This window comes from Cariama cristata, unplaced genomic scaffold (genome assembly GCF_000690535.1).
Source record: "Cariama cristata isolate BGI_N322 unplaced genomic scaffold, ASM69053v1 scaffold438, whole genome shotgun sequence".
Taxonomy (NCBI): Eukaryota; Metazoa; Chordata; class Aves; order Cariamiformes; family Cariamidae; genus Cariama; species Cariama cristata.
The window spans coordinates 138301-157412 of record NW_009632641.1 but is presented as its reverse complement, the minus strand read 5'-3'; the positions used below and the strand labels follow the sequence as shown (position 1 = coordinate 157412).

The 19112-nt window shown below is 38.0% G+C and overlaps 1 protein-coding gene across 2 annotated transcripts in view; it reads right to left on the bottom strand.

Moving 5' to 3' along the window:
* Positions 1-18893, bottom strand: part of HDAC9 (histone deacetylase 9) — a 96866-nt gene extending 77973 nt beyond the window's left edge. Inside the window, exon 1 of one of the 2 annotated variants that reach the window (XM_009706411.1) lies at positions 18788-18893. In XM_009706411.1, the coding sequence (XP_009704713.1) occupies positions 18788-18893 (106 nt within the window). The remainder of the gene's footprint in view (positions 1-18787) is intronic. The other variant, XM_009706414.1, reaches the window with a different exon arrangement.
* Positions 18894-19112: the final 219 nt, after the last annotated feature.

The window sequence follows — 19112 nt, the reverse complement described above, 5'->3', positions numbered from 1 at the left end:
ACATTTTAGCAGGCAGCTGAATGGCACCTTCACAGGCCTCACAAATATTTAGTGTCATTTCCTTCTAAACCATAAATGTTAGTACCATATCACACTAGACTGAAAATCTCAAAGATAAACTTGTTTACAAGTGAGCCTCATCATTTTTGACCACAGGTACAGTGATAATTCTGTTCTAAACTAGTACAAAAATGTGGCTTTAACAGACAAGAAAAGCTGATAAGCTGAATGCTAAGAATGAAACAGTTATCAGCAATGAAAGAAAAATCACACTAGTTCTTTCCAGTTCATAGAAGGTTAAAAATGAAGGGTAACATATAACTTATAGGACTTCATAATCATTCCACCTTGCTATCCTAAGATGCATTTTCCCTTGCCTGTTGAAAAGCTCCAGTAATATAATTCCAGGTAACTGACAATTAGTCTATCCAATGTAAGGCCTCATATAAACTTGTCAGTCCTCTTATTTCCTAAACATTCACATAATTTCACCAAACTCTTTGTAAACACGAAACCAGAAATCCATTTCTCCTCTCACCAAAGGTGCTTCCTCAAAACATTTGACTCTGCTTTAAGGAACATAATTTTTAAAAAGCACTTTCAAAAGCTGCAATCTAGCTTAAGATGACGATGATCAGTCAACCAAGTTAGGCACTGGAAAAAGCTCTTATTAATTTGAAATCCTGAATACTTATGACCACATCAAACTTTTCAATCTGCTGAGTCAAAGATCTGGTGACATTTATTACGACAGCAGAAAGTATAGGACTTCATCATTTTACCACAGCAATTGTAATCATTCTTAGAAAGTAATCATTAAAAAATGATTATACAGCCTTTAATTTCACCTATTTAAACATAAGGAACTTTTTCTTGACCTGATGTTCTCAAAATCTGTCAAAAGGTTTTCTGTATAATAGATTTATGGAGTGAGGTCCAGGTATAATACACACCATTTCAGATTGATGAAGAATTTATGGGCCTCTAAAGATCAGAGTTGCAAACATAGGGTACTTGCCTTCTTGGATCAGAACCAGAATATTCAACAGCTTACAGGAGAAAGTCCACATGGTGCTAAATAGGCATAACACATTATTTTATTCATAACTTTATTTATCAAGAATTTATTTCCAGACTTAGAAAACTGAATAAACCATGGCCCTTTCCCCACAATGACCTCTGTGCATGTCTTGGGGCTCTTACCAATGGCATGATCACAGTGCAGTAATAAAACTGGGACAACAGCTTTCATTTACTTCTCTGCTTACTCACAGCAAAGCAGCTTCAGCGGTAGAGAGCTCAGCATAGCTTAACTGCCTATATAATTTTCTCACTTCTCAAGCAACAACGACGGCAGTGTAGGCACAGGTGTCAGAAGAAATGCATAAGAATATATGCAGTTTTGCAGAGGCTTCAGGTTCGGCTGTGCATGGCAGCCCTGGGGCCTCCGTTCTAAAGATAAACTATTTCCTGAAAGACTGAAGAACATCAGCACGTGATTTTGTTCTTTCTATAATAAGTAAGAATAATACTTAATTTCATGCTTCCCTTTTCAAGTTCGTAAAAGTATGTAAGCCTTCACACATGCACAACATTTGCTTTTGGCCTAAGTACAAGCAAATGTAATTTCAAATCAGAGGGTAACTTTTTCTGATTATTTTTTCATATATAAAGACAAGCAATTGAAAGGAAATGGCAATTTAGTCCCTGACTTTACCAGCTGGCATCAGACATAAATTAAGATCACTAATTTTGGAATAGCAATAAATTTTCAGATTTTGGACAAGTTGGGTATCTATTCATATCACTGAGAACAACTAATCAACATTTTGCATTATTTAGGAGACAAAGTCACAACATGAAGTGGACAGGAACCGTCATCCACCAGTTGACAGACAGTTTTTCTATACATTTTATCAAGTAAGCAAACATGTCCTAAGGAACACTGAGAGAAAGTGACTGTTACCAGTATAATTGAGAGCTGTTCCTATTTTGTGATAAATTACCCAAATAACTTGAATGAATTCTAAAATCTGCACAGACAAAATGCAAATATGTATTTTTTTTAATTATTAATTATTTTCTAAAGTCTTTGGATTTTCTTATTTAGTGATTTCTCCCCTCACAAGGACAGGTTTCACCACATCAAGGGAAAAGCCCAAAGGTGTTATGATTGAATCCATAGTGTTGCATGAATTGAGAAAGAACAAGGGGAAAATGTCAACAGAAATAAAAATTAAGAAAAAAGTTGACTCGCTCTTCTTTAACTTTGGGAAAGGTCGATATGAAACAAATATACTGTCAGTCAAGAAGGTGAAATAAAGTGATAAGAACTTCTACAGTGTAAGACAGATGCCTCTTGGCAGAAAAATACATTGAAGTATTTATGGACAGCCCATTCAAAAATATAACAAACATTAAATACTGAAATGTGCCACTATGCGTGCCAAATAACTAGACTTTTCATCTTAGTGCCATTTTCACTCACTGGAAATCTGATGGGCTGCAGATCTTTTTTTTTTATTCTTTGATCTAAAAAGTCATAGTAAACATGCAAATACCATCTTAATAATCTTGGGAAATTAACAGTTATTTTTTCTTATTTAAATTTAGTCAATTCTAATTTTCAGCACGCCTCAAGGTTCTTTATTACTTTAACGCATAGGGGCCTTAGAACTAACATAAACAAATCTTACACACGTAAGACATCCTTCAGGTCAAAGAATCCCAAGCCAGCCAGATTATAAACACTTACACCTTATTTCCTTCATGATGAGAACAGTACATTTGTGTGTACAAGGACCATTGTGTAGTTACTATGACGTTCCAACACCCTTGAGTTTTTCTGACAGTGTAAAGCAGTGCAATTCAGCGAAGTCCAAGAAGAGGCATCAGCAAGCTCTGCTGTATACTGTATGGGTAATCCCGAAAAGAAACCCATGAGAAACACCTTTTATGGCACATGACAGATAACCTTCCTGGCTTAGAGGAAAACAGTCTCACAGGTGACAGAGGGAAATATCATGGCAAGCCCTGTGAAGAAAGAAAAATTAAGAAATACTATGCTTTGTACAGTCTGCAAACATACAGCTCCATACTAAAGTTTTCATAAATTAAACCAGATCTCTCATTTCCTAGCAGCCTAATCTCTTAAAGGCTGGAGCTGTCCCAAAGTGCATTTGTTTCATGTGAGTGAAATTATCAGTACCCAGAAAATTGTCAATATTCGGACACCAACATGTAAGATCTGAAGACATTGGAGTGAAATGAGGCAAATTACTCCAGGAGGTAGCCGGTGCCTGCTCTGTGGAGAGAGATGACAGGCAATTACAGCTGATTTCCAAGGCTACAACCAGCACTCTCTTAAAAACTTATCTCAAATCCATGAGGGCCAGAGGTATCCAGTCTACCTAACAGCACTGTACTACCAGAGTTACTTTGCATGTGGGGCACTACATATTTCAAAGGGTGGTCATTGAGTGAGAAGTTGTTACTCTTCCAGTGTTGCCACCTGGCCAAAGAGGAAACATGGTTTTCAGTGCAGCAAAGAAGGGATGACAAAAAGAGGCGGCGAGTATAAAATCAAATTCCTACCACTACTGTTCTCTGCCATACAAGATTTTCAGTTTTTCTCTATTATGCACATGAAATAATATTATCAACTATCTTATTAAGACAGAGATTTTTGAAAGCTGAGAAAATTAACAGCTAAGAGGTATAGACGAAAGATAGGGAAAAGAGCTAAGTATTAACTAAATGCCTAAGAGATTAAAGGCCCATGTTCTGAGCTATTATACAGTGGATCCAATTCACTACTGGTTAAAAATCTAAGGTTCAGGTGTGCCCAAAAGGCTCTAATTCAAGAGCAGACTCTACTTGATTTAACAGCAGCGGAGATGTCTGATGGTGCTAACAGCTCAAGCGTATAAGGCTATAGAGCATGAAATCTTGGGCAGAAATGAGCAGAAATTATATTCCTCTCCTTGTACAAATACACATACTTCTTGAAGATATGTAAGCCAAACACTACATGATTTGATCAAGGTTAACTCAAACAATATTTACGATGGATACTGCATGTAACAACTAAAGCCATAAGTCCCTCAAAACTATTATTGCTTAATGAGTTACATGTTAGACAAGCAAAGACAAAACAGTTGTCATTAATTTAATATTGCAACATTTGCATTGTCATATTGCAATATTTTGTCATATTGCTTTCATGACATATAAAAAGCCCACAAGTACGGGAAAAGTCATTCATCCGCTGAATGATCAAGAAAGTGGTATGTCATTTGTAGAAGTCCAAATATATCCGTGCAGCTTTTCTTTACTCAATTGATTTCTTCCTCCCTCTCACACACACTCTCAAACATATTTGACACCACCTTGAAAGAACTCTGGTCTTTCAAACCTGCTCTGTTGTTCTTGATGGCATGGTGTGACATGACCTCTCTTAGTTGGGTTACAGTGAAAGCATCTTGTCTAAAAATTTTAAATTGCAAAATAAAATTTCCAGTGTTAGGAAGCCCCCCAGACACACTGAACTAAAGGAGGAACAATGCAAAACATGTACAAGCAATGACCTAGACTAGAATTGTACTGCTTTGAAAGGTCTACAGCTGGGGGCAATGGGATGGTTACAACACTCCAATTCGTTCTGGGGTTCGTGCCCTTTCTGCCTCCCTTTTCCTTCTGTCATGGTCGTATCAGGGTTCACTTTGAAGTAGGCCAGCACCCAACCTACGTAAGTTGTTTCATTCTAGTGAAATCAGCAGAACCCAGCAAATGGCCACTGTTCCGACATCACCATGTACGATTCACACAAGCTATTTTGCTTACCAGCAACCTAAGGTTATGGTGTTCAAAAGCCACCATCTCATCAAGGGACTGATGAGAATAGAGGACTTCTTTCTTCTCACCTGAACAAATAATAGCAGGAGACTCCACCACTTTGATTAAAATAATATGACTTTATAATCCCACTACTGAATGAGGTTATAATCGACGAATAATGTTATTTTTCACCCTTAATCTGGTTAAAGCTGCACAATAATCTTGGAAGGAATGTTGTATCTACGTAGTCTTCATGGGAAATTAATGCATAACATAAAATGTGGGCATTGTAAAATATAACAGGTAAGAAAATTAAAAAAATGTTTGCGTCACTAAATCTAGTCTTGTGAATTTTGTAATGTGACTCCATCTATGAGTAATTTTAATCTGTAGCCAAACAGCTGTAGTTGGTGGTTTAGGTACCACTTCAGCCTCCTACCTTAGTTATTTATGGCTCTGCTCTCCATAGGTCTTACTGCTAGAAAAAAGTTCTAACATCTAACCTAAAGTTTTCTTTGTTTTGCTTTGCTTCAGGCTATTATTCCATGCTTCACCATCTTTTGAGAACAAATAATTCCCTTCCTTCATTTATATTGTTACCTTGAAGTTATTTATAGCCTGTGCCCATGTCCCTCGAGTTCTCTCTGTTATAGACTATAAATATAGCTCCCTTAATCCCTCTTTATATGTTTTATCCTCTAGTATTTATATCAGATTTGTAATCTTTATATTTTCTTTTCATTTTAAACTCTTTGCACCACAACTACAGACAGTATTGCAAATGAGTGGTGAAGCAAAAATACTCTGTTCATTTCAAATATGATTGCTTATACCACTATAATTGTGAGCACACTAGTCAAGGTCGAAATGCATAAACTACTGTAATTGTTTTAATCTCTTGATATTTTTAACACAAGTTGTTTTGAAATTAAAATTTCTAATGTTTTGTCTGAGTTTACAGATTAATCTTACAAAAGATTTAGCAAAAATTATTTTAGCCAAATGAGAGCCATGTACGTAATTTTAAAAGAAGAAAGAGAAAGAGATATCCTTTCCCCATCTGTTCTCTCAGAAACTATATCCTCCATTAACAGCCACAACTGAGCCAATTTTTGTTTAAATTTGACTTGTTTTAATCTCACAGTCATTTAGGGAACAAATCAAGCTTGATGCAAACTGACTTTGTAGAATGCAGTTATAAGCTTTGAATTACAATTGCATGCAGATTTTGAGACACAGAAGTATAACAAATTCTTTCAAAGGGTTAACAAAATGGTGACTAAAAAAGGGTCTGGATTTCAGTGGGGCTGTGCTACTTGGTACCTGTTAAGGATCTGGTTTACAGACTTATCCTGACTTGCAAAATGTCCTACACAAGGTGTCTCAGTGGAGTTTGTGTCCTGCTCTGGCCTTTACGTGACGTTACAAGAACCCTATCACTGATCAGAAACAGTTTTAAAGATAAAAAGCAGAGAGAAATAAATATTCTTTTGAATTTAAGAAAAGGTTGATAGTGCAGTGAGGCAACTGTAATTGCTATTTTAATAGAGGTCTGGAAAGAATAATAATGGAAAAAAGATTGATTGGGTTAAAACCACAGATGAAACAAATCTCTTCAGGATATTTCATGGAAGGCTCTGAGGAATGCCAGAGGTCCTCATAAAGCTTTGTGATTGGGAAACAAAATAGAAGAGTTCACTTATTTTTTGTATGTGCATGGTAATTTCTATTGGGAGGAATGAGTGGAATATACCTTACTGTGCTTCATTAACCTTAATATAACCTTAAAAACAGATGGCTATCATTGCAGACAGCTCAGTGACAATATGTGGTCAACGTACAGCAAGATTCAAAAATGAAAACAGGAAGTACAGGAAGCAGGATAAAAGTAAGTTTTCATATTCATCAACGAGGCTTTCTCATCAGGAATATTCCAGTTCGGTTATCCTATCTCAAAGGGAGCCATGTCAGAAACAGGAAAACATTAATTGGATTTAAGATGATTAAGAGCTTGGAAAGACTTCCGTTAAGTAGAAAGAGTCTGATTTTCATTTGCAGTACTATGCTTTTTTTGTATGGAACATATACTATTTATATCCACCTAAGCATCCATCCATCTATACTGGAAGAGGGAAACCGTATTATAAATGAGAATTATTTGCATAACTACGGGCCTTCTGGGGAGTGCAGGTAAGGGTTATATAACAACAAGGTAGATTTAATGCAGAAATGTAAGATTAATCTACACAGCCTTTCTTTTTTGCAGAAAGCAACTACTGTCTTCCAGGTAGACTTTGTAATTGCATTCATAATCATGAATTTCAAACATCTGAACATGTTATCTAAGGAGAAAGCTGAGTTTTCTTCTCTCTATTGAGGGGTTGGACAATTACTCAAATACGAAGTCCTGACAGCTGGATGCAACACGTTATTTCCTACATAAACGATAATAGCTAACGCTTCTGGTTTTGCATGCTGTCCCACTGGAGACACAGTCTGTGGCTGTCCCCAGTTCAGATGTACAGATTTTCACAGCAAAGGAACAGCAAAGAAAATCTCTCTCCTTTCAGATCTGGTGTCTTCTGCTTGGGGTGTTACTGTGAAGGGCAGTGTTGTTTTTAACTGTTCTGATCCAAAAAATGTCTGCACTTCGTGTCGCCAGGCTCAGCACAGCCCAGTGCCAGCCATGAGAGTCAAACTGTGCCTTCACCTTGAAACGGCACTCAGCAAGAAATGAGCAGCAATAACCATGACAACTATACAGTCCTTTCGACCTGCATTTGCTGGCATATCAGCATCAGAGTTATTTTACAGTTTTGGTTTACATAGGGAAGTATTTGATACCAATACATAAGTAGCAACCAGGGAACAACATCACACAAAAGAAAACTTTCCTCCCATAACTTGAATTCTACTGATTTACAGGTTGTCTAGGAAGGATAAGGGCATACCAGAGCACTCTTAGGTTACAAAAATAAAGGAGGATAGGAGGGATTACAGTAGGAGCATGTCTGGCAAAACACTTTCTCCACAAAGAAAGATTTAAAAAAGAACAAAGCAGAAATTGAACACAAGAGCCATGAAGGTTTTCCTGGAGCAGATTCTTCATGTGGCACCGCACCAGGACTGATACAGTTCAGAGATGCAGGTGGCTACTGCTTCCAGTGTGTTCAATTTTGGTGTAGGTTGCTCAAGCCAACACAGACATAATTTTCTACTTAATACAAAACAATGTACATTTGTAGGGTATTTTGCTTTCGTACTAACAGATGAAATGTGCCCTATGGATGATGAAAGGTAATTATTGATAGTTTCACAGGGACCATATTAGCATAAATTCTTCTTAACAATAAAGTGCTATGTAGTTAACTGGAGTTTAACGAGGTGCTAATTGGGTGTGAAATTTTAGGCTCTGTCCTTCGAATGTTGAGAGGAGCAAGGGGTGTGTTCTCCGGACACAGAAGGTTTCCCAAGTAGCAGTTTGACATGTATTTGGGGCCACCATATGCCACAGCTGAAGTTGAGAGAAACAGTTGTGCCTCCCTTCCCCACTCATGGCCCCTCCGACCCCGAGGAGGATGCCCTGCTTCCCCACACCGCAGCACACACCTGCAGTGGCACAGGGAACCCGGGGGGCACGTTTTAACCAGGGTCAGCTGTTTACTCCATCAGTCCCAGTGGTCACAGGAATATCTGGGTCGGTATAAGGGATGTGACTGTTCAGCGGAGGAATGAGAGCTCAGGACGAGGGAGAGGATGGGACCACTGCTCTTCCTTCCCAGCAACGCCAGCTGCCATCTCTGCAGACCTCCCTTACTCCTATGTACTAAGGCCTTACAACTGTATAACCCCATGCATAGTATTCACAGATAACAAAAACAAAAAAAAAAAAAGGAGAAAGAGGTAAATGAGGAAATAAATGAGGAAAGGAATAGTCCAGATTTCTACACTCACTTACACTCACTCATGTCTCTCTCAATCTGCAGGAGAACACCAAAGCATATTTGGCTGCTAAATGTTTTATAACCTGCTCTGCACCTGGAGCTCCTAGTCACTACCAGAATAGACCTAGCAATAGTATTCCCTAGAGGGAATAGCAAAAACAGGTCCTTGAGAATGAGTTCCTGAGGTCTTTGGGAATAAATGTGTGCTACTGCAGACCTCTGGATATCTGCAGATGAAGAATGGCAGACAAACAGGGAGGTTTACGGGATGTGTGCCCACCTCCTGGGGGCTGCCAAGCCTGCAGGAGGAGGAAAACCACTTTGCCTTAGGCACTCATTTGAGCTTACCTGAACTAACTTGTGAAGCCCACAGTTCCTAAAATTTTTGACAGGTTTTAATATAGCCATACCAAAATGTCCCCAGTGAGGGGAGATGGAGTAAGATTGGTGATAAGTCTACGTACATACATCTTCTGTAATTGTATATGCATACCAGTGACAAATATATATGCGTGACTAGTGACCAGAGAGAGGCATTTGCTCTTAGATGAGGCTTGAGAATTTTAGCCCAATGGTAATTTTTTCTAAATATTCCCCTTTCTAACCATTTATTTTCTAAACAAAATAGCTGTGTCAGTATCCTGAATCATCCATAGCATCACCATTACTTAATTCAGCTGCATTAGCATTCTAGCATTCCTTCTTTATTTCTTTGCCTATAGTCCCTCGATGTTGTCATTTGTAATTTCCCTTCTTTCACCAGTAAATTCTCCAGCTGCCCCATTATCACCCTGTATGCATTCGCACAAGAAGAAAACAAACAAACAAACAAAAAAACCCCAAGAAAAACCCCAAAACCAAAACCAGAAAATAAGCACAGAGCTCAGAAAACTCCTAGTAGGCAAAGCAGAAAAGGTAAGATAGGGATGGTGCAGATGGCAGAGTGATGGGAATTTATGGCAAAGCTCTGGTGAGATTGCTCAGCAGGTTTTCCAGGAAAGCTGAGCTACATTTGGGGGGGTGTGGGTGTGTAGTTCAGGATGGTAAAATGCAGCAGAATTTGTAGTGTGTGCATAAACAGACTCAGTGTCCTACACCCTTCCCTCTCCCAAACAAATCACTCATTCTCAGACCGAAAAAAAAAACAAAACACCACAACAGAAAAATAGTCTGTACAATGGTGAGGGAAATCCCTGAATACTAGTTTACTGCATGATTATAAGAGTAACACAGTCCTGAATTGTTTTTAACAACTTCTGTTGATTCGAAAATATTCCTACTTCCCCATGTATGCCTCATTATGGCTTTGGAGGGTTTTTTTTGACAGAAACTTCTCTCCTCTCAGTTGAAGTTGATTGTTTTCATAACTGTTTTCACCTATATTTTTCCTCTGTTCATGGACAGTTAGAACTGTACTTCAAACTTCCCTGGTTTCCATCTCCCACATAGTTCTCTTGCATCTTCAATGCCTTCCCCACCCTCCCTCACAACAGCATTTTAACATCGGAAGTGCTTGTACAGCTCATCTCTGCACTACTACTCCATTTATAAAATTCTCTCATATTTTTTTTCCCTTCTGCCAGTCCTTCCCTCATACTCCTTGAAGAAACCTAGGTAAGACTTACTATTTCATATGGAATTCCTTCTACGATAACTATTGCCAATTCTTAAAAGAAACAATAGAGTAAAACTTTCTTCTCCTTCTGAAACAGATCCTGTAGGAAAAACAGTGACAGCAAATAAAAGGATGCCAACTTTCTGACATGTGCGTGGGAATGATAGGATCTGTATTTGGAGCCTGGAACAGTTTTGAGCATATGCACGACAGGCTGGTAAGCATCTATCGGACTCCCAAGGTAAAGTGCTCTCCTGAATTTAGGTCCCACTAGATTTCAGCAGCTGCTGTGCAAGGATTTTTGTGATGAGCATTTTGAGGCATCTAAGTAATTTCTATATAGTCCTTTAACAATATGTATCTACCTGTAAAAATAGGTATGTTAATATTAAGACTCATACTGATTATTTTCCTTTTGCTATTTCCTATTATTTTCCTTTTGCTATTTCCTACACCACTCTGTGCCTCATACTAATTCTGTCACTATTCATGTCAGCATGAAATCTCAAAAAATCTAAGTCTTTTATATTTCTCGGTGATACTGTAATACATGTATTCTTTTATGCAGTTTAAAACTTCAAGGTCAGATTCAAATTAGAATATCAAGAACTTGAACAGTCCTGGAGTTTTATTTCTTTTGTATCCATAGGAAAAAGACTTCACACTGCTTAAGAAAAATCCGTGTTTTTCAATAGGGATGTTGATCTAGAGATCAAATAAGTAGATGAAGAGAACTAAGAACTTACTGTCTCTGCAAGAAAAGGAGTTGTGAACAGGCAAATAAAAGGCCATCACTAACATTTTACTAAACATAAACAGGAGTAGCAAACACTAACAAGAGTCTCTGTGTAAAATTAAGCACTGCCTGTTTTCCCCACTCCCTCTCATACTGTTACTGCACAACACCAGCAAGATGGTGGCCTTGAGCACCAAGAAAGAAAAAGGAAACTTGGATTAAGAAGAGAACAATTGGGGGAAATTATTAGATTAACATTAAGCTTCCTCATTATTCCACTCCAGATTTCACTGAAATTGAATAGCTGCAGTTCCTCCCTGTGGCATGCATACCTTCAACCACAGGGATCATGAAAGAGAACAATAGTCTTTGATTGTAAAAACACGATTTACGTATTTGGCATTTTGAAAGAATTCATTTCGTTCCTTCTCTTGTCTCCCTTTGATGATACTCAGTTTCATTACTAGAAGGAACGTGTTATCATTGGAATAAAGCATCCTGCATTTCAAGCACATTCATCCACAAAGAGCTCGAATTCTTGGAGCTCTTGTCATGTTTGTTTACTCCAGAAGCTGGAAGGAGTTTACAACCGGGAGACAAAACAAATAAAACAGATGTGTTGGCTATGCTCAGATTATACTAAATGCCAAAGTACCTTTACAGTCATGCACAGAACTGCCAGCCTGACAAAAATAAATGAGCTGCTTATTATATAATGGGAGTTAAACCAGCACTGTATCATTCAACCATGCAAAGGCTTCCACTGATTTTGCAAGCCTTTTTACACCGGTAACATTTTAAAGTAGAACAAATCAGGTGCCCTCTGATTACACTCAGAATGTGCACAGAAATTTAGAGAAAGGTAAAAAAGAAGAAAAGATGGAGTTCATTAGATAATTCTAATCCATTAATATTTCACTATTTTATAAATTGCCAGCTTCCTGAGCAACAACTACAGTTGGAGGCTGCACTGACATCCAGCTGAAGATCTGCCACTTTACTATTTTTGCTTCTCTTTACTAATCTGTCACTAAAAGCCTGATCCTAGTTAAACATATGCAAGTACAAAGATCCCAGTGAACCTTCTTAGGACAGAACGAGCCTCACCGTGGTTTTGAATGACAACTCTGCTTTAGGACTGAAGATTTTCTAGCAAGCAGAAATGTTTGTGAAGCAGCCATAAAGAATAGTTTGCTAAAAATGTGTCAATTTGCTGAAGCTTCCTGTTATGTCTGTGAAAAGCACCTAGGAGGCTAATTGAACAGCAGACATCACTTTTATGTCACAAAACTAGAGGGGTTCATTTTGGAGGAGCTGCGTGCATATGTGACATGTTCACACTGAACATGGAGCTTGATGGTGCCAGCCCCTAAAAATAGCACCTGGATATCCTAGTTCTCCTCAGCCACCACAACCCCATCTTCTCCATCATTTGGTGCATTGATCTGGCACCCCTCTCCCTCCTCAAGAAGAGACAGGAGTGGTGATACCCTGAGGTACTGCATTTTAGAAGTGGGGGAGATAAAGACGATGTTTGCATCTGCTGTAAGCACACATTTTAAACAATATTCCTGCCCCTCAGCAGGCAGTTATCATGTTGTTTTGGCAGCAGGAAGGAATCTGTGGTTTTTCTTGAATGTTGCTCTTCTTTATTTAAACTACCAGAAATAAAGCAAAAATGACAGAATGCTCTGTCTATAAATAATCATTCCGGTGTACAGTTATATTAGGAGGTAACTCAGATGGCATGATAACGCCTAACAGGCTAATCTTAGACCTGTAATGCCATAAGATGAAAATAACTAGGCTAAGAATAACTGACCCAGAGGAGTCAGCCTGTTTAAAGAGATCCACAGAACAGGGCATTTTAGATTTTCATGTGTTTAACAATAATATCTGCCAATTAGCTTCTCTACAATATTTTGGATTGTACCCACCATATAAAAAACCCACCTACAACAGTATTCGGAAAAGGTTAAAATGTAACAACACCTGAAAACTCCCCCATCATCTATACCAAAACCCGAAATGAATGTGTATACATACATATGTTTGCAGGCTAGCTATCTATTCTGCTTTCCCTCTGCTTTTGCTTTCCCTGCAAAGACTGCGCAGAAAAAAGGGGCCAGGCAGTTGATATAGAAACAGAGGTCTGATAAAAGCTCTGGGAGTAGGAAGAGTTACAAGTGTTTCCCATATCCAACACACACCTTAATGAACTACATGGATTCTAGACATAGTTTTACAGGAGGGAAGACTCTGGCTGAAACTGTGTGTTTGAGTGCAGTGCAAACCAATAGGTGTTATAAAGTTGAACAGCTAAAATAATAAATGGCTGAAGTAAAAACCTCTTTTCCAATAAAATGATTTAGCTCAACGCACCAAAGAGAGAAGAGCTAGTGTCCTAGTGCCAGTAGTAGTGCATTTCTGCATTAATTGCAGTGCTTAATGATATCAAGAAAGATGCCCAAAGAGGTTTTGAAATTATGTTCTGAATTCTTTATTTACTTTCAAGCTTTTGTAGCTTGCTATTCTTGTCAATCTTGCACTTTGAAATTCTTATTTCAGGCTTTTCCCACAACCTATAAACATATTTTCTAATACAAAGTAAGACTGTCAGGTAATCACATGGCTCCAGAAGCTGTGACGAAAGACAGACAGACAGAAAGACAGAAAGAAAGAAAAAGCCATGTTACAGCATTAGAAGACATGTGAAGTTGGCAACATTGGTCTGTACTCAATGTCTTCTCAATAACGTAAAACAGAAAAAGCAGCTTCATTCCATTTTACCACATTTTTGTTTGACTAAATTCATAACCAATGTCTTCTCCAGCATATGTTATTAAGCAGAGCCTCTATTCAAAATCAGTGAAATTTTAACTACATAAGATCTGCAGGTCTCTGTTGCTTGTCTCTTCTCATTACATTAATTGTTAAGGCTAAGGTCTTACTCTTCCTTAACAATTAATTCAAATACTTCAGCTACTACTATGAAGCACTAGATTTTTTTCTACGTAGCCTTTATGACATGCATTGAAAAAGCCTCTCCAGCTGTTATCCAGAACTTCCCCAAACTGAATTTTCACTCAATTTTTTTCATTACTCTGAAGAGAATCACAAAGTAAAAGCTCAGCATATCTATTCTCACTCTCTCTGAAGAGTTATTGCCTGAGATACCACCTATGCAACATTTTGTATCTGTAAGGAGTTTATATTACCCGATTCAGATATGCAAGTATGTCAAGCTTTTAATGAATATCAGAGCAAACTTTTAAATGAATTTGCTTTCTGCAATCTCTCCACAGGAACAGTTGAGCAGGTGAGAGTTTTGTCTGGCCAGAAAAAAACGGGAGAGCAAATACCAAAGAATTTTCACTGAAGGCAATATAAATGCATGTGTACAAACCTGTACACGTCGTCATGTAGCCACATGATAGATACAACACATGAGAAATTCTGTACATCAGGGTTTACTGAGAGAAGATAGCTCACGAGGACCTGTCAACCCACATACAACATGATGCATGTAGCATTGATTCTGTCATTTATATTCAAGTGACACAGCTGAATTTCCTGACTGGTGCAAAGAATAAAATACTGCAACTACATTCACCTACTACAGTTGTGAAATTGCAGGTGTTTTGCAAGCCTGTAGGTAGATGAAGTCAATCAAATTAGCCATTCTGAATCATTATATTCCCCTTAGAATAGTTTTTCTCTATAGATTCCTGAGCATGCCAGGTATCCTTTTCCATATTTCACGGAAGGGTTAGCTGATGTAAGCAGAATTGCATAACTTGCTCGGGTCACCTGTCAACTCAGTGATGAGCCAAGGCTTTAAGCTCAAGATCTTGAACTCCTGATTTTTCAACAAAACAGCTTTGGGCAGGAAGCAGAGGATGCCTTATCCAATAAAAGCCAAGGTGGAATTTAGGCAGGCCAGTGCAAGGCTGTACATGACAACATGGCCAGTGAAGCAAACGTAGCAACCCTACCCTCCGGAAAAACAGCACAGTATACTAAATCACCACAAGTTAATGAACTTGGCATTACTTTTTAAAGTCCCACATCTACACATACCACAGCTGGGTAGGTTCCTTCATCTCCTTCACACAACTGACATCTGTTTGAGTAATGTAGCCCTGCATTAGTTATTTACTGACTACATTTTAATGAGTGTTCTTGCCATGGACTGTGCTGCACCTAATGCTTTTTTCCAAGGATTTATAGTTTATTACTTGTATTGTGTTATGATAAGAGGCCAGCTGAATGATAGGGTCAACTGTGGCATTGCATACACATGGCAGTTGAGACTTTTTGGCTAAAATAAAAGGAACAGTATAGTTAAATAGTAATTCCACCTAATAAGAGGCTTTAGATTCCAGATCTATTTTTTAAATCGTGAAACTAAAATAATTATAGTATCAAATAAGAACACATCAGCATCATTTTCTTAAATAAAGATGCACAGCACTTGCTGCTGCATTTTAGAGCAACAGTACCATATGGGAGAATCTAGTTCAGTCTTCTCAAGATAGCTGAAATTGCTCTCTGCAGTAAGGTGTAGGTGTCTGCAAATTACACAGCTTCTTGAGTCAGTGCAAATCTACATTGCTTCATTCATAATTAGACTTTTGATTGGTACTTATGCAGATAATCTCATTCATAGTATGATTTACAAGCAGGGATGGAGACAGACAGACAGGCAAAGCAGTAATTGAGGGAATACCAGAAAAACTGCTTCACACGACAGAAGTATTTCCTATGCCTACTACTGTCAGAAATTCCTTAGACAGTTTGCTTTGCAAATATGTATCCACTGGCCGCTGAATCTGTCCTCTTTGGGGATGGCTCCAGCCCAGTTTAAAATCAGAGTTGCATAATATATGCTGGTTGCATCTGGAAACTAGTAAACCTAAAAATCCATTGAGTGTTTTAAGTTGTGCTTGCTTCAAAGAGTTCAAGAATATCAAGGGTGCAGATGTAAATATTCAGGGATCCGCTCTTTTCCTAAATATGTGCAGCTTTTAACCTCAGCAAAAGTCACATAAATATAAGTGAAGATAACTTTAAAGTAAGGACACTGCAATAAGCAAAATTTGAATGACTGACTCTAGCTACTCCAAACACTAGAGCACATCATCATACCCTGGCTATTCCCTTCTCCCCTGTATGCAGTATAGAGGGACAAAATACCTGAAAAATTACCAGGCCTGATCCTGCAAGACCCTGAAACTTGAGGAAACTGAAGGCAATCGACAGCAGCACCAGGCTTTGTGGTTTCATATGACATGAATTAAACTGCAGACTATCTACAATGTCAACTACTTGCACTCTAGTTGTGTATTTTAAAGGCCAACAGAAAAACTGAGAAATATTTTATGTTCTAGAGAACATATATTTAAACATCTTTTACCTGGATAAAGTTCTTGACTAAGTTTTGGGGTTTTTTTTAAAGTCTAAAACCCCCTCTATTCTACTTGGCACTACAGGGGAAATTGTGTAAGTTATATGGGCCTAACGTAATATCAGATAAAAATCAACTGTTACATGATATTCTTGTCTCCAGTGAAGAAAAGCAGAGCTATAAACTTACCAATAATTACCTCCCTTTCTTGTGTTTCAAATGAGAAAATTGCTATTACTCAAGCAACATTAGTTGGCAGTTACTAGGTAGCACAGTAAGCTAAAACCCCCAGATTTTTCACTTGTGTACAGCCAACTTCAACTTGACATAGTATTAAAAAAAAAAAAAGGCAACAAGAGGAGGGGGGGAAGCAGTCAGTCTTATCTCTTTGACCAATACAAAAGCACTGGACACCTGCTGAGCTGTTCAGGAAAACCAAAAGCAGTAACACTTGAACAAGAGGTCGACACTGTAGATGATTTTGCAGAACTACACCACTTTCAGAGAATCTTCTGCTTTTACCCACTGTCTTTGCTAGAGCTTCGTTGTTAATATTTGTAAACAAGTCTTTCACCTGATTTCCGTCCTTGACAAAGAAACTGTAATTGGTGACCAACATCTCTTCTAAGAAGTTAGAGAAACAGTAAATTCTCCAAAAAGAAACAAACCAACCCAGTAGGTTTATAAAGGAATAGAAAAATTGCCAATCTTAAACATTACCAGTCGGAAATCTCCATTCCCCTTAGGTATTCTCATTATTTTAACCTGCACATAATAGTTTTTCAATCTCTCATTCCCTCCTTTAGTCTATAATCATTATGAGGTAGCCTTGGCTTTCTGTATTGAAAAACACTAATCATGAGGTTAAGATATATCCGAGTCTTTTCTAAAAGGAAAGACATTACCATTTAACACAATCTCTCACAATTTATTTTCATACTTGAAACTAGAAATCTGCTCTAAAATTGAATGTAAGAAAGAAGCACAAGTAAAACTTTCAGTTCTTTTTCTATAAAGCAGGAAAAGAAACTTTTTTTAAAACAAACAAACAAACATGGGCTCAACAGGTTCACCAAAATAGGCAATATGTTAAGAGAGCTGTGGCCTACACCCATAATTAATCTTAAAAACTGAGAAGCACTGCCAAGTTTTGTGAAAAAGAAAAAGAGGAAAAAAGTAAGAAAAAGATAAAAAGAAAAAGAAAAAAGAAAAAAGAAAAAAGAAAGAAAGAAAAAAAGAAAGAAAGAGGGGGTAAACTAAGACTAAAGTACATGTATATAATTCACCCTGCATTCTGCATATAGGTCTTCTACAAAGCCAACTTTATGAAAAACAAAATCAGAAATCTAGGATTAAAAAGATACAAAACAGATAACGCTGTGCCTCAAAAGACAGTTTCATCCCAATAAAAACAGAACTGGAATTCACAGAGTTTAAGACAGAATGGGCAAGAGTAACGTGAAATTTTGATTTTTTTTAGCCTAAATCGACATTTTATCTGAATGGCAACAATCTTCCAACTTAATTCATCCTCAGTACATCATTTGTAGGTCTCAAACATAGGTAGCAAAGAAACTAGAAAATACAGGGGTAGCTTCAAATACATGAGGAAACATCCAGTGTTCTGTCAGAAAAGCTTTGAAATACCTTCATTAAAAAACACATCCAATTTACATCTCAGTGAGTCATTGCATATGACTACCATTGCCAGGTTCAAAAATATTTTGAAAGTAACAAAATAAGCCATGCATATTAAAGACATTTTAAAGTAAACACTGTAATGAAAAGAGAAAGGGATTAGTATTAAACTTCCTTTGTATGCAAACTGGAGAAAAGGAAACTCAAAGAAAACCCAAATCCTGTTTACAACAGACATATGACCAGAATTGCCTATGAGGGGCTCTAACTGCAGCCTCCTGGCAAGGTCTGTCTGAGGAAGCCTCTCTCTGTGAATAAGCCTGTACCACCAGCCCCATTTTGCAACCACACAACAAAACAAACAAGGAATCCCAAACTAGATTTCAGCTGTGAGCATTTTGCTGTGGCTGGAAAGCAGCAGGCTGAAGGAGACAAACTCCCCACAAAAGCAGCATCTGCTATCTAACATACTACTGTAATTATTTAAGAGCAACTTAGATAAAGCCCACAAAAATAAAGTCACTTCTTTAAAGGAAGGGTGTTTTCTTGTCATGCTAGGCTGCATTTTCCCAGTCAGCCACTGAAGTCTGAGGCACAGAGCTGTCTCTTACCTGAGCTGATCATACTGTGCATTCTTTGCTGAGCCAAGAGCTGTTCACGTCCAGAAACCCCATCTGAGGAAAAACACGATTCACTCTCGTAAATTGTCTGCAGCATATTCCAACTGGTCTGCACTTCAGCTACACGAGAGATTCATCACTGCACTTGCACAGGGGCATCAGGCATGACCCTCTGCAGTCCTAGCTCCTCCAGCAAGGGTTGTAAGAGAATACGCTTCAGCAATTAGCAATGTTTAAGCATTGGCACAAGTCTCTATCAGCAGAGGGAAAAAAAAACCCAAATCCACTCTCGGCAGCCCCCGCCTGTTGGAAAGGG